This window comes from Chroicocephalus ridibundus, chromosome 4 (genome assembly GCF_963924245.1).
Source record: "Chroicocephalus ridibundus chromosome 4, bChrRid1.1, whole genome shotgun sequence".
Classification (NCBI taxonomy): Eukaryota; Metazoa; Chordata; class Aves; order Charadriiformes; family Laridae; genus Chroicocephalus; species Chroicocephalus ridibundus.
In genome coordinates, this window is record NC_086287.1 from 21852047 (window position 1) to 21865836 (window position 13790).

Here is a 13790-nt window from a genome sequence, read left to right on the forward strand (position 1 = left end):
CCAAATCTGAGCACCTTTCCTGTAGAAACATAATGCAGTAGGCTGGAATTACTTTTGTCAGGTCACTGCAGCTTTGCTGTTTCTTGTCCCTGAAATAAGTCAGGGCTAGTTTGAGTATATCTCCATGGCTTTGCATTGTGCCCCTCAGATTAGCTGTCTAATATGTTGCCTTATCCCAAGTGATGAACAAGGATAAAATATCTTATTCACTAAAATTGTTTCCGCCTCTAATAAATGTGTCTATCATCCATTTATTTGTTTTACCTACAGCAGTCACTGGTAGGACATTTGAGTGCTTCACAAGCAATATCAACTTACTTTCAGGAAACTCCTGTCTGTAAGGGAATACAATCTTGAATTTGTGAAGGCAGAGAAATGGGGATTATATAGTTTGTTTGCCCAAAATATTTGGACTTTTTCTAGTTTGTCCATGTATCTCTTAGAGTGCAAAAGGTTCCAGAGACTTTATCCGTGGTGAGTAGAGAGGACACCTGACTTTGTGCCCTTTAAGTACTGCATCCTAGTGTAATTCTTTTCTTCTCAGCAGAAACTGAGTGAACCTAAGTACATTGTTATTCATCTTGCTTGATAGCCAGGTATTCCCCATTGCATACTGACAATATGATGGTTTTTTTTCCAAGAACAGTAATTTTGCATTTGCCCTCAATGGATTTTGTTTTGTTTTCAAACCAAGATTATCTTAAAACCAATTTGTGTTATACACTCCTTCCCAAGTCAGTATCATTTGCTGATTTAGTAAGTGCATTTTCTGTCCCATTCTGAATGGGATAGAAATTATGAATAGACGAAAATGCTGACTAGCATCCTGAAAAGGGCAGATCATTGCACGCTCAACTCAGTCCATCATTCCAGATCAAGTGAACTACAGGTGGCTGCTTTTTCACTGTGGTTGTGTAACACATCTGGCGGTACATAATGTCTTCACAATTTCCTAGGTGTTAACGAGAATGTACATTGGGATGTGTCATATCTTCATAAAATCAAGATGTATTGCCCTTGTTGCTTCCTGTCTAGCTCTTCAGCCGCATACCTCATCAGAGATGGAAATGAGATTGGTCTGACACTACTGTTTCTTGTTTAATTGTGTGTCTCTTATTGAAGCAGCATCTCTGAAGCAGCCTTTCAAGCTGTTTGGCTGCAGCTCTACTGACCTTGCTGCCTCTACGTCTTCTCCCCCTGTTCCTTCCTGGGCTTTCACAAGCCCTGAAATGCAGCTGCTGACTCGATATCCCCCTCAAGTCCTGCCTTCCCCTTGTGCATCGATAGCCCTGGCATGGGGCTGTGTGAAAAAGGAATTGTTTGGGTATCATGGGAGTTAAAAGCTGTTTAGAAGGAGCCTATCATATCTGATATCAGGCTGAAGAGGCTATGAGGACAGGGGTGGCACTGAGCTGCGGCAGGCAGTTTCTGGAAGCTTGGGTACTAAAATGACTGGGATGATATTTGGGTTGATGCTGTGTGGGGCAGGACTGACAACAGGGAGGGGAGGCAACAGGTTGATGGATTAATCAGAGTATTAAGTTTCCACTGATGTCCTTTATCCCTTCCAACTCTCCTTTGCTTTCTGCTCACTGGAGGAGCAACAGGATCTGCAGCTGCAGCCTGGTAAGGCTGCATGGTGGAGGGAAACTTTCTTTAAATCGTGTCACAATTTAAATCTTAATATCTGTTAGCCTTTGCTTATCTATTTTTTTTATGCCTCCATCCTACTGTTAAAACCAATTTTGTTAGATCCTGGGTCACCATTTTAGTTCTAAAGATTGAAATAAAAAATAACAGCAAATATTTCAGCTATTTTTAGAGCTATAATTTGTGCTTCGTATGTAATTGTCTTTCTTTACCCTTTCTTTTCTTGTGGGTTAACAGAATCATCCTTCGTTGCCTTTTATGGCTTTTTCTACTTGTGACATTTTTAGAATCATAGAATGTGTTGGGTTGGAAGGGACATTTAAAGGTCATCTAGTCCAACCCCCCTGCAATGAGCAGGGACATCTTCAATTAAATCAGGTTGCTCAGAGCCCCGTCCAACCTGACCTTGAATGTTTTCAGGGACTGGGCATCTGCCACCTCTCTGGGCAACCTGTGCCAGTGTTTTACCACCCTCATCGTAAAAAAATTTCTTCTTTCTATCTAGTCTAAATCTTCCCTCTTTTATTTTAAAACCATTACACTTTGTCCTATCGCAACAGGCCCTACTGAATGTCTGTCCCCATCTTTCTTAAAGCCCCCTTTAAGTACTTGAAGGCTGCTGTAAGGTCTCCCCAGAGCTTTCTCTTCTTCAGACTGAACAACCCCAACTCTCTTGGCCTCACAGGAGAGCTGCTTCAGCCTTCTGATCGCTTTTGTTGCCCTCCTCTGGACCCGCTTGAAAAGGTCCTTCTTTTAAACCATAATTCTTCTGATTGATTCCAAACATCACTGTGCCATTCCTCATAATCAGTCATGGCACAGTGATTTCCACTTTCTTCTGCATTTATCGTTTTTTAAACTTGCTCTAAGGATACTAGCCATTTTCTGCCCATTTTATAGTGCTTGACCGGTCCTTAGTCTATGCTGCTCGTCATCACTTCCCAGCCTCCTTACCTGGCCTTACTCTTCTGGGCTTTGTGAACCAGGATCAAACCAAGCTGAGAAACCCTCAAGTGCTGGGGGAAGCTTAGTGTGTGAATTTAAGGTCTGGTGTTTGTGTAGGTAATGATCTGAATCAAATCCTAAACTGAAACAACCTCAGGTTTCTGTTTCCAAGATATGCGGCACAGTCTGAGTCCTCCTATGACAGCCCAGTGACTCAGGCCTGCCTGCGGTGTAGGACAGATTAGAACAGCGAAAGCTACTGTCACATAAAAGCACACCACCACATTACGCTCCCTGTTCACAGAAACGTGTGCTTTGCGATTGAGACAAGCTGCGTGCACAACTTTTGCAAATGCCTACAAGGAAGTCCTTTGGCATAGTCCCATTTGTCTCTGCTGAAAATGTGTAGGTCTAATTGCAGACAGATTTCTTATGAGGAAAATTGTAGCCACGTTCATTGAAACTAAAAAGCCACCCAGGCTCCATGTTAGTACTTGGTCTGAGCTGAAGAGGCTGTTGTTCTAAGTGTCTCTGAGCTGTTGCCTGTGCTGAGGCCAGCAGACAGTGCCTAACACGTGAGCTGCCCCATGGTTCATGGTGCGGGGGGGGGAACTCATGGTTTTTGTCAACAGTTAAGACACAAAGGAGTTTGGAAAGAAAAGCGCCCGTTGCTGAACTGTCCAGTGAGTAATGAAAGTTGGCTTATTTAAACCAAGAAAAAGTGAAGCGCTCTGAAGTCCAGGGATCCTTGGCTTTATTTTTCATCAAGGAACAAGATAATGGCTTAAAGCTTATGCAGATGACGAGAGTCTTCTAATTTTCTTTTCCAAGACTTGGGCTTAGATGGGCATCATCTAAAAGATGTGGGCATATATGAGAGGGAAATATTGCCTGGCAGTGTCTCCAGACTCGTGATACTGAAGGTGTTACATAAACTATTCCCTGAGTAATCACCCAGCTGCACTATTTCCATACTAAAGCTGTCTAAAAGGAATGCCTGTGTGTTCCCGTTTGTAACTGCTTTCAGCTTTATGATTATCTGCACCCCAGATGTTTTCCGTACAGCAACTTCTTTTTCATTTTTCTCCTCCTCCTACCCAGTCGAGGTCAGTAAGTAATGGGGGAGCAATTTGTCTTTTCTTTCCCATACGCTGCATCACCTTTCCTTCACTTTCCACTTTTCCAGAGAGCTTGTAAGGTATTGCATATTATGGGCTTAATAACAGGGAGGGCTCTTCCACACCCATTTGTTTGACACTGCCATTGCAGTACTTTGATACCAGGTTTGTTGAAAAAGCATCATTTCGCTTCCTGGCCCATGCAGAGCTGTGTTTAGTATACCTGGTGCTGGGGGAAAGGTGAACTACCTTTATATTTCCCATTTGGCGACTGACCCTGTCACTAGCCAGGCATGTGGGGCCAGAGGGCACAAAGGTGTCCCAGACCCCCTGCACAGAGGAGGCTGAAACGAGGGAAGGATTTCCTGGCTCACTGCTGCCGCTGATCAGAGGAGCAGTGTAAGACAGATATTGCACAAGCAGGAACCTGGACCTTTTTTTCTCATCCCCATCTTTGATATCGGGGAGGGTTTGTTAGCACAAGGCAAAGAGATTCACAACAGCCAGCCTTCTCTTCCTGCCCCCTGAAACAGCCCACTCCAGCACTTCCTCCGGGTGCAGGAAATGTTGCTGTAATCACAAGTGTATATTACATTAGCATAATGTCATATCAACGAGACTTTTGCTGTCTCCTTCACATTCTGCATTCTGGCAAGACTTCTAAGCTAAACAGAAATGATTTCTGTAACCATGTTCTCCACGACATAAGCATAATTTAATAATAACATATTTTGAGTTCTTAGAGGAAAAGAAACATTTTAAAAAAATAGTGCAACTGTACACCTGCTTTTTCTCATACTGCGATCCATATTGACTCACTGGGTACCGCTAAATGAAACTCAGCGCTGTTGGACTATGCTACACATATAAAGACAGTTCCGACTTTTCAGAATTGTTGGCAGCTTTTGAATTACTATTTGTCCTCATCAACAGGATCTGGACACTGACTGGACACTTTTAGTTGGTAGAGTAGGTGATAGATCCCAGATTTTTAGGCATTTTAGAATGTAAGTAGATATGTCAATCGTCCTTTGCTGGCAAATTCTTACATGTAAAAGCCACCAAATTATTATACAGAAATGAAATGGTATCAAATACAAACTCAAATGCAGTTGTACTTGCCCTGGAGCTCTGGGCTGGAAAAGGTGGGATGGGGTAAGTAGCTTTCTGTGTGCTGTCCTTGCGGGTGTGGAGCCAGGTCTCCTGTAGACAGAAAAGCTGTGTGGTGGTTATGAAGCCATTGAGAAATGCACCGTGCACTGGATGGTGTTACAGGAGAGCTAATGGACCCTAAGTAATCGTCCTTTGAGAAATTAGTACATAACTTTAGTGATTTCCATGGGAAGGTTAAGGCAGTCTCTTGAAGCAAACTTCAAACTGAACCATCTGTGACTGGGTCCCTTAAGCAGCATTTCTCCTGCTGTGCTTGATTTATCTGTAATAACTATTGTGCCAGCCAAGGTGGAGGAGGTGAGTCTCTTAACCCCCAAATGAGCTGTGTGAGAGTGAGAGGAGGAGAGCAGAGCTTGCGCTGTGCTAGATTTGATCAGTCTTTCACACAAGTTGTGTTGGACAATGACATTAGAAGTTTTGAAAGACATGAGCTTACGTTGGCCTGTTGTTTCATGACTGAAGGTATCTGACATCCCCAAGAATACTTCCACCAAAACCAAGGCTGATGTTCTGTCTGATGGTAAGAAAAAGAGGAAAAGCGAAGGAATGAAAAAATACGTTCTAATTCTTAAATATTTACACGTGTCCTTAAGTTTGCTGTGATTTCTGTGGGACTGTGCTACACTGGTTGAAACTAAACACTGAAAATCTTTTCAGTTTGGTTGCTTGTTTCAGCCAGGCAATTCTTTTCTGGCCCAAAGAAATTCTACAGGAGTAAAGCCCACCATTATTTAAAAAAATATTTATTAAAAAAAATTATTCGACAGTAACATCCTCAAATGCTGCAGCTGACAGTAATTTCGCTATAGCACAGTCATGTTTTCATAAAGGTTGTCTTGGAAAAAATTGTATGTTTCTAGACAGGACAGAAGATGATGACAAAAGTACAAATTAGGATAGTGCATAGGAAAAAGCAACAAGGCCTTATCTTTGTCCCTGGATAGTGCTGTCTCCTTTCGAATCCATATTAACTGAAGCTGTAGGAAGAGTACACAAAAGCATACACTACAACCACGCATTTTCTGGGAAGAGATTGAAAGAAACACATTCTCGCTGTTCTGCATCATCAGGTAAAACATACAACCCCTTAAGACTGGGCGCAGTTTGCCCTGCTGTTTTCCAGTCCTGAGCATTTGGTGCCAATGTGAATATATCACATGAGGTGACAAAATGCGGAATGTGACACCTCGTTTAGTCTAGGGTTCAATCACTGGCAGCTGGCTCAAGGCTGAATGCTTGTCCTAGTTGAACTGAGTGCTAACCTGTTGTCAGAAGTTAGTGTCTTATGTAGTAATAGTATGGGAATGGTTTGTATAGGTATGTGCTTGGATTGCAGAAGATTCTTCAGGTGAAAACAATTGCATTCAAATTCAATGAAGATGGAAAGGAAAGATACAAATGTATAGGCAGAAACAGTAAAATTATTGTTTTTGAGAGTCGATAGCAAATAAGGAATCTGTAATAGCATGTCCTGTAGGACCCAGACCATGGGTATACGTTGTATCAGATTTTTACAGTGTCCTTCCAACAGCTTGCTTTCAGGATTGTGTTTACAACTAACTGTAAGAAAGACCGATAAAAATTCCATTTTTTATTTCATCCTGATGGGTTGAACTGCATATTCCATACTATCTTATATCTAAAGGGCAATTTAAGAAACAGAAATTTAAAAATCAACTGTTTTGTGCACCATGCATCCTCTAAAGAATTCTGAGTGGACTGCTGGTTTGCCAGAGATGTTTTTTCCATTGTGGACAAATCAGATTACTGGTTTTGTGCCTCATCTGCAAAAGAGAGATGATGCTTCACCTTTTAGATACTTGCAAAGTTAAAGCAACATGTATTTGTAATTTGCTTCTCAGACACAAAATTTTCTGGTATTTTTCTGGTAAGTACTAGGACTTACTCACATGAATCATGATTTCCCAGACAGGCTTTATCTTCTATCAAAGACTACAAGAAAATTTAAGGCTAGGGAAAGGCAGCTAACTGAAAACCGTACTATATATTTGACAGTTGTATCCCTTCTGAAGATTTTCATGTGTTTTACTTTCAGGTTATTAACATCCTGCAGCAAGTCGTCATGTCAGCCTAAAGGTTTGTGGAAGAAATAAGCAATACATGAAACTGGATGAAATTAAGTTTTCCATCTATTCATTTGGGACCCTGATGAATGATATACAGGGAGAGGTAGAAGATGGTGAATTTGACAGACAATGCAACTAAGTGCACTATTAATCATGATATCCACCAGACGTTATCCCCTGTGGTATACATATTTGTATTTATATTAGGCTTGCCAGCTAACTGCCTGTCACTGTACTATGGGTATTTACAGATCAAGGCTAAAAATGAATTGGGTATCTACCTTTGCAATTTGACTGTAGCAGACCTGCTCTACATATTTTCTTTGCCTTTCTGGCTTCAGTATGTTTTACAGCATGACAATTGGACCTACGATGAGATGCTGTGCAAAATTTGTGGCATCCTCTTGTACGAGAATATCTATATCAGCGTGGGCTTCCTCTGCTGCATCTCCATCGACCGCTATCTCGCAGTAGTGCACCCTTTTCGATTTCAACCGTTTCGGACGATGAAGGCTGCTGTGATTGTGAGCATCATTATCTGGACCAAAGAAATAATGACATGTTGCTTTGTCTTTACGCACGGGGAGATCAGTATGGATGCCGAGAGCCACGTGGTGTGCTTCGAGCATTACCCCATCAAAGAATGGGAGCACAACGTCAATTACTACCGCTTCTCTGCTGGCTTCCTGTTCCCCTTCTTTCTGCTGGCCTTCTCTTACTGTGGGATTTTACGAGTTGTCCACAAGAGTCACGGAACTCAAAAGAAGAAGAAAATCCAAATTAAACGACTGGTTTCAAGCACTGTTTTCATTTTTTTAGTTTGCTTTGGACCATACCACATTCTACTTGTGGTTCGCAGCTTGTTGGAGAACAACTGCTCATTTGCTGAGAAAATATTTAATATTTACCACGTTTCTCTCCTGTTGACTACTTTTAACTGTGTTGCTGATCCGGTATTGTACTGTTTTTCCAGTGAAAGCACTTACCAGAACTTTGCCAAGATGCGAGACTCTTGTTTAACCTGTTTAGGGTGTCTGAAGACTGAGACGAAGGAATTGTATCCACTGAATGCTCCAGAAACTCCTAACAGGCCACAACACGAGCAACAACCAGGGTTATTACAAATATCACATGATAGTACTGGAATGAAAGATTCCACAACTACCATGGTCAGCCTATAACATTCATCAAAAAAGGACGCTAATCTAAAATTTGCAGCTATGGCCATGTTTGTGTATCCATCTGATTTATCCATGTATTAGAACTGTGTTACCTCCCAAAGGCTTAATCGCAATGCAGCACAGTGAGGTCGTTTCTGGAGGTGCTTGGACCTTGGCAATAGTGAGGAAAGCACATGCTAAGTCAGTTCAGTTACAATCACGTGTCTGTTGTCATTGTGGTACCACTCAAAACCTGTTGTCTTGATGACTGCATCGACTGGAATAAGCTAATACTCATGGTGTGTGGTTCTGTTGAATTTGTTTTAACTGCTCTCTGTTTGCCATCTAGAGAAAACAATTCTCTACAAGCTGTCATCATCTGTTGAAACGGTTGGAGGCAGAACAAATTAAATGTCCGCACGTGTACTTTTAAAAAGAAAAAAGAAAAAAAATTGCATTTCTGTAACATCCCTGTAACTCTCTGACATAACTTCTCCTTCAGCCAGTTTCAAGGCCCATGGAGACTGTGCCAGAACCAACCTCCTAAAACAATCCGATAACATGGGATGTTCTGGGAGAACATGCACAAGGAACTCAGCATCTGCTGAGCCCCTCAGTCTGTTGATTGACTGTTGAATCTCGGACTGTTGAACATAATCATAAGGCTCCTATGGACTTCCAGAGGTATGAGAGAACTCTTGGCTCCAATGGGGATAAAGAATTTGGTCTGTTGACTTGTGAAAGAACAGGAGGTTGGTAGTACTTGAGGCATTTTGAACCCATGTGCTTCTCTGAGTCACTGTGTTCAAAGACAAATTTAGTTACAGCTGAATTCTACTGACCCTTGCTAAGGTTGAGTTGTGTCCTACAAAATTTGTGTGTCTTATGCAGCACAGACCATGCAGGCAATTAAATACCAATGCATTTGTCAGGGAAACTGTTATACGGATTCTGTTTAAACTCTCTTTTCTCCCACAGATACTATAGCTTAGGGTTTGGTCATTGTTCAGTAAATACAAGATCAGAAATATGATGATCTATGTTTCCCGGGTTAGACAGAAACAAAATACAGGAATAAGTGGAGATAATGGCAGTTAAAGATGTGCTCTATCCGATTGTTTCTACCACTATCTCCTCTCTAGGTTGGTTTTGTTTTGTTTTGTTTTTTTCTCTTTATTATACTAATGAATCCTGTATGATTCTTCTTTGTGATCTGCTCGCCATACCTTCTTGTACCTGTAACTGTTACACTATGACTATTGCCTTGTCCTTTCATGTCTCTGGTTTCAAATCTTTCTTGAAACACCTTTCTCTCTGCAACCTGCAGCTGACAACTTGCAGTAGTATTATCAGTTTTGTTTATTTTTTTTTTTAAATATCAAAAGAACCCCTAGGCAGATGATCTAGTCCTGGTATCTGAAGTATGTCATTGTTACACAGCCTCGCTTGTCACCAGTTTCTAAAAGGCAATATATTCTAACAGTTTTCTGGAAACCACCTTGAGAGTGCAATGTTAGAAATAATTAGGGGATGTCTTTAATAAAGAAAGTTTTTATTATTTTCTTCCTATATTTGTTCACTCTGTGTTTGAAGTAACTATCTTACAGCTTTGGCCCGCAGTTTCTCTTTGTGAGACCACAGATCCTCTCCTCCCTCCCCTTGCAGAAAGGATTCACGTCCCCACTCCCAGGAGGGGATTAGGTTTGCTTAGGTTAACATCTGGCTTGTTTAATTATTTTACATTTCTTTATACTTAGACCACTCACCAAGCTGGATTAATTACTTTACACGTGCATTTTTTCTTCTGACTATTAGTGCTACTTAGCTTTATTTTCTCCTAATCTTTCCTCTGATCTCTGTCTCTACCAACGGGGGTCGTAAGGCAGGGACTCGCCACAGCCGTAATGCCGTGCTTCTGTGTTGTTAAACACTGAGACAACTACTTGGACTCCCATGACCTGGCAGGCTGCAAGACACACACGTGGTTTGTTCTAGGATGAAATATTTCTTGTCCTGTTTATGCTTTGCTTCTTTACAGTAACCCACATTGTTTAAATGAGATCGCTGGAATGCAGAGCATGCCATATTACATTGAATTATCATCTGAGGGATTAGGGCTTCTTTGAGTTGGTACTTTGATGTGGTCAGCTTTTGGTCAGCTGCTGCAGTTGAAAATCAGATGGAAACTTGCATAATGGAGTCCAGCATTCTGTTACAGTTCTCAACATTTAACTGCTAACCCGTAAGAGAAGGGGAAGGTTTTTTTCTTCTTTTTTTTCCTTTTTTTTTCTGAAGTCAATGTTTTATCGGTTCTTTCTATATTGTAACTGTTAGGCTTAGGCTGCAGAACTGTAGCCAATACGGGAGGAAGGTAACTCTCACTCAGAGCTGTTCTTTCCGTCTCAGCCAGAACATAGTCAATCGAGGGTCCTGCCATGGTTGCTAGAGATACGCTACACATTGCTATCGGATTAAATCCAGCCCTTGGAACTGCACAGGCAAAGGGATTTTAAAAACGCGCATTAGAGAAAAAGACAAATTAATTATTACATTTCATATTTCTTAATGAAATCTGATTGTTAAAGCTTGTATTTCTGGGGGGGAAAAAAAAGTGCAAAACTTAAAAATGAAGTTTTTTTGACAGAATGTAGTGTTTGGAAAGAATAATATACATTGCACCTGTTAGTGTAACATGTCAGTAAGCTACTGAACACGTAGCACACAGAGAAGGAAATCAGCTGCCTCTTTTCCCAAACAGACATTTTTAAATGATGCTAATTTCATTTTGTGGGTTCTGTGCAGCCGTGAACACATGCCCTCCTGCGGGGCTGCTGGCTTTGGCAAAAACTCAAGCATTCGTATGAAACATTTTACTTCATATTTATAGTTTGGAGAGTTTGGACACTTCTAAAGGAGCTATTTTCTGACTGTGAAATACAAATACAAATTCACTGCAACATCCTTCAAGGCAGCTTTAAATAAAATGAATAAAAAAAAAATGAGTGATCCATAAAATAACCATTGGGAGCTTTGGTGAGTCTGAATATCTATCAGCAAGTATGGCATTAAGATTTCTTTCTCTCACATGTGTTCAACTGTTTTAAGTTTTTAAAGGCTGTGTATCCTCAAGGACTTCAGAAGATTAATGTTCAAAGTACGCTGGTGTTTGTGGTACAAACTGATTTTTCTCATGCTCAAAAAGTGTTGTGTATGTCTTACATAAAGAGAAGGAAAATAAAACTCACCTGCCAGAAAGAGAAGTAGATACAAGGCGTTTCTGGCGGCTGGAAATCCACTGTACTTTGGAAAAAAACAGTGGCTAAACACAACTGCCATTCTCATCCTGTTGAAGCACAATGGTTTGATGCTCGCCTTTTGTACCATTATAATTATTTAATGACAGCTAAAGCATCAGTACCTGAGAGGTGCAGTGTCAAATATACCCTCTCCTCTCTGCTGCAAGGGCTGACAACTAGCAGAACTTCAGCCCTGACACTCATGTGGGGCTAAAGTAGCTTTAAACAGCAAAGGTCAGGCACTACATTCACCTTGCACTGGTTCGGCATCAGTCGGCCTTTGAGACATAATTTAATTTTGCTTCACTTAGTCTCGTCATGAGCAGAATTTCTATAACTGGAATTCATCTAAATGTTCATTTACATCATTTTACTTTATACAGAATGCAAATGTTCTTTACTTTCTAATTATGCTTTAATTTCTAAGCATTAATTTTTAATCCATATTTATGTATTTAATTCATTTATTCTTTACAACAGGATACCCTGAAATGTCTACAGCCTTTCTGTATCACCCAGAAAGGGACAAAATATATACATTTTTGACAAAATTTAGTGTTTGGAAAGAATAATATACATGGCACCTGTTAGTGTAACATGTCAGTAAGCTACTGAACATGTAGCACACAGAGAAGGAAATCAGCTGCCTCTTTTCCCAAACAGACATTTTTAAATGACTACTACTACTGATACGAAGGAGGCAAACGAAAGCCTACCCTTTGCATGGAAGCTCTGCAAATGCTGCCCCTGTTTTCATTAGCTCAGTTAAAGCTCTCCCCTTATCTCCTCGCACTGCCACAAACTATCCACCACCGTAAGAAGACAGCGTTAGAGGGCCTACAGGAGGTGTGCAGGGGGACTGTATTTATCAACTTTCACTACTGTAACACTTCCTGGGGTTTTTTTTGTTTTGTTTTGAACCTCCCATCTCCACTGCAGCTGTTTTCCCCACCACGAAGTATTTTTAAATCCAAGTTGCTGCAAGAGTTACTTCCTCTTGCACTTACGAGCTTAGTAAAACAGGAACAGCAATGCAATAACATTCCATTTTAATGACAAGCTTTCTTTGTAAAATACAGATCACCTCTAATATATAATATCATTTAATATCCAGTACCCATTGTAAAATTAACAGAAAAGAAAGGCAGACCAAATCATCATGATGATATCCCCTTCTTGCTTCACAGAGATGTTGTAAAGGTAACAACGAAAGGTTGTGCGCAGCCAAGGCACCGGAGATGAAAAGTCATATTTTTCTCATCTTCTATACCTTGTGGGAGCCTAGGGGACAAGAAACTGATATGGGAGCAACTCTTGACATAGAAATCATTAGGACGGTCCCCGCTGCACTTCTTGCAGCAGCTTTTCAATCATGACTGAATGGGTGTCGTAGAAGGGCAGCCCGTCCACTTCCATTTCTAGGCTGGCAGTTTTTCCACTGCGGACCCCGTGCCGCACAAGTGTTTTCAGAAGATTTTCTTCCTTAAAAACCAAAGAAATAGAATGGAATTAAAATCCTGAATTAGATAAAAGCATTCATTCAAGATCTTTATTTTAAATGCAGGGGAGGCGAGGCTCTGACCACATCCTCCATATTAATTTTGGATAGCAATTTGCTAACACTATTTTTAAACTGTCCCAAAGAATATATGTAGGATCTGGAACTTAGGGACTGACAAAAGGCTTAGATTCTTGACTACTATTTAATTACCGAATGATATTATTGTTCCCCACGCTCCTTCAAACAAGACGTCGGTAAGAATTCAGCAGAAATGAATCCTTTCTGCCTGGTTTCAAGTTCCCGTATTGCACAAAACAGACTCAGAGGACCCGCCGCCCAAAGTATCTCAAAAAACTACCTGTTGTTTCACCAGCGTAGCAGCTGGCTGCAGATGCACTTTAAAAAAAGAAAAAAAAAAAAGAACAGAAGGGAAATGTGATCTCTGCGTGCCTGTTGCTTTCTATCGTCATTTTCCTATTGATTTTATGAGACTTCTGGTTGCTGAGAAAAGGGAGGGGGAAAAAGAAAACCCTGAAGTTGCACTTGCTTGGAATTCTCTGAAATAGCATTTACTTTCCTTTGTTTAGAACTGCAACTCAATTTCATGTTTACAACAGTTATTTTCTTGCTTAACAGTAAAGTAAGCAGATAACAAAGCACGTTCCAAGTTGAGCTGTTAAAGTACACAGAGGGAACAAAATCCTGGGTTGTGAGTCATGGGCCAGTGAGCGCTGTGAGAGGAAAAGATGGGCTAAAATCAACTCTGAAAATCCCCTAGTTCTAGGAATGGTGAAATTAGAAGACCTGGTTTCAAACGGATGTATCTTTAGCATAAACTGCTTTGCTTTTCATTTCACGTG

At 40.8% G+C, this 13790-nt stretch overlaps 2 protein-coding genes across 11 annotated transcripts in view; one reads left to right on the forward strand and one right to left on the reverse strand.

Annotated features, from left to right (window-relative positions):
* The window catches only part of GPR68 (G protein-coupled receptor 68), a 31147-nt gene that overhangs the window by 14061 nt on the left and 3296 nt on the right, over positions 1 to 13790 (forward strand). For 5 of the 6 annotated variants that reach the window (XM_063334368.1, XM_063334370.1, XM_063334371.1 and 2 more), the window contains one exon: positions 6943 to 12260. In XM_063334368.1, coding sequence (XP_063190438.1) covers positions 7084 to 8154 — 1071 coding nt within the window. In that variant the 5' untranslated portion in view covers positions 6943 to 7083 and the 3' untranslated portion in view covers positions 8155 to 12260. Of the gene's footprint in view, positions 1 to 6942; positions 12261 to 13790 lie in introns of those variants that run through there. The other variant, XR_010070984.1, reaches the window with a different exon arrangement.
* Positions 12462 to 13790, reverse strand: part of DGLUCY (D-glutamate cyclase) — a 48121-nt gene continuing 46792 nt past the window's right edge. For all 5 annotated transcript variants that reach the window (XM_063334364.1, XM_063334365.1, XM_063334366.1 and 2 more), the window contains one exon: positions 12462 to 12911. In XM_063334364.1, coding sequence (XP_063190434.1) covers positions 12759 to 12911 — 153 coding nt within the window. In that variant the 3' untranslated portion in view covers positions 12462 to 12758. The remainder of the gene's footprint in view (positions 12912 to 13790) is intronic.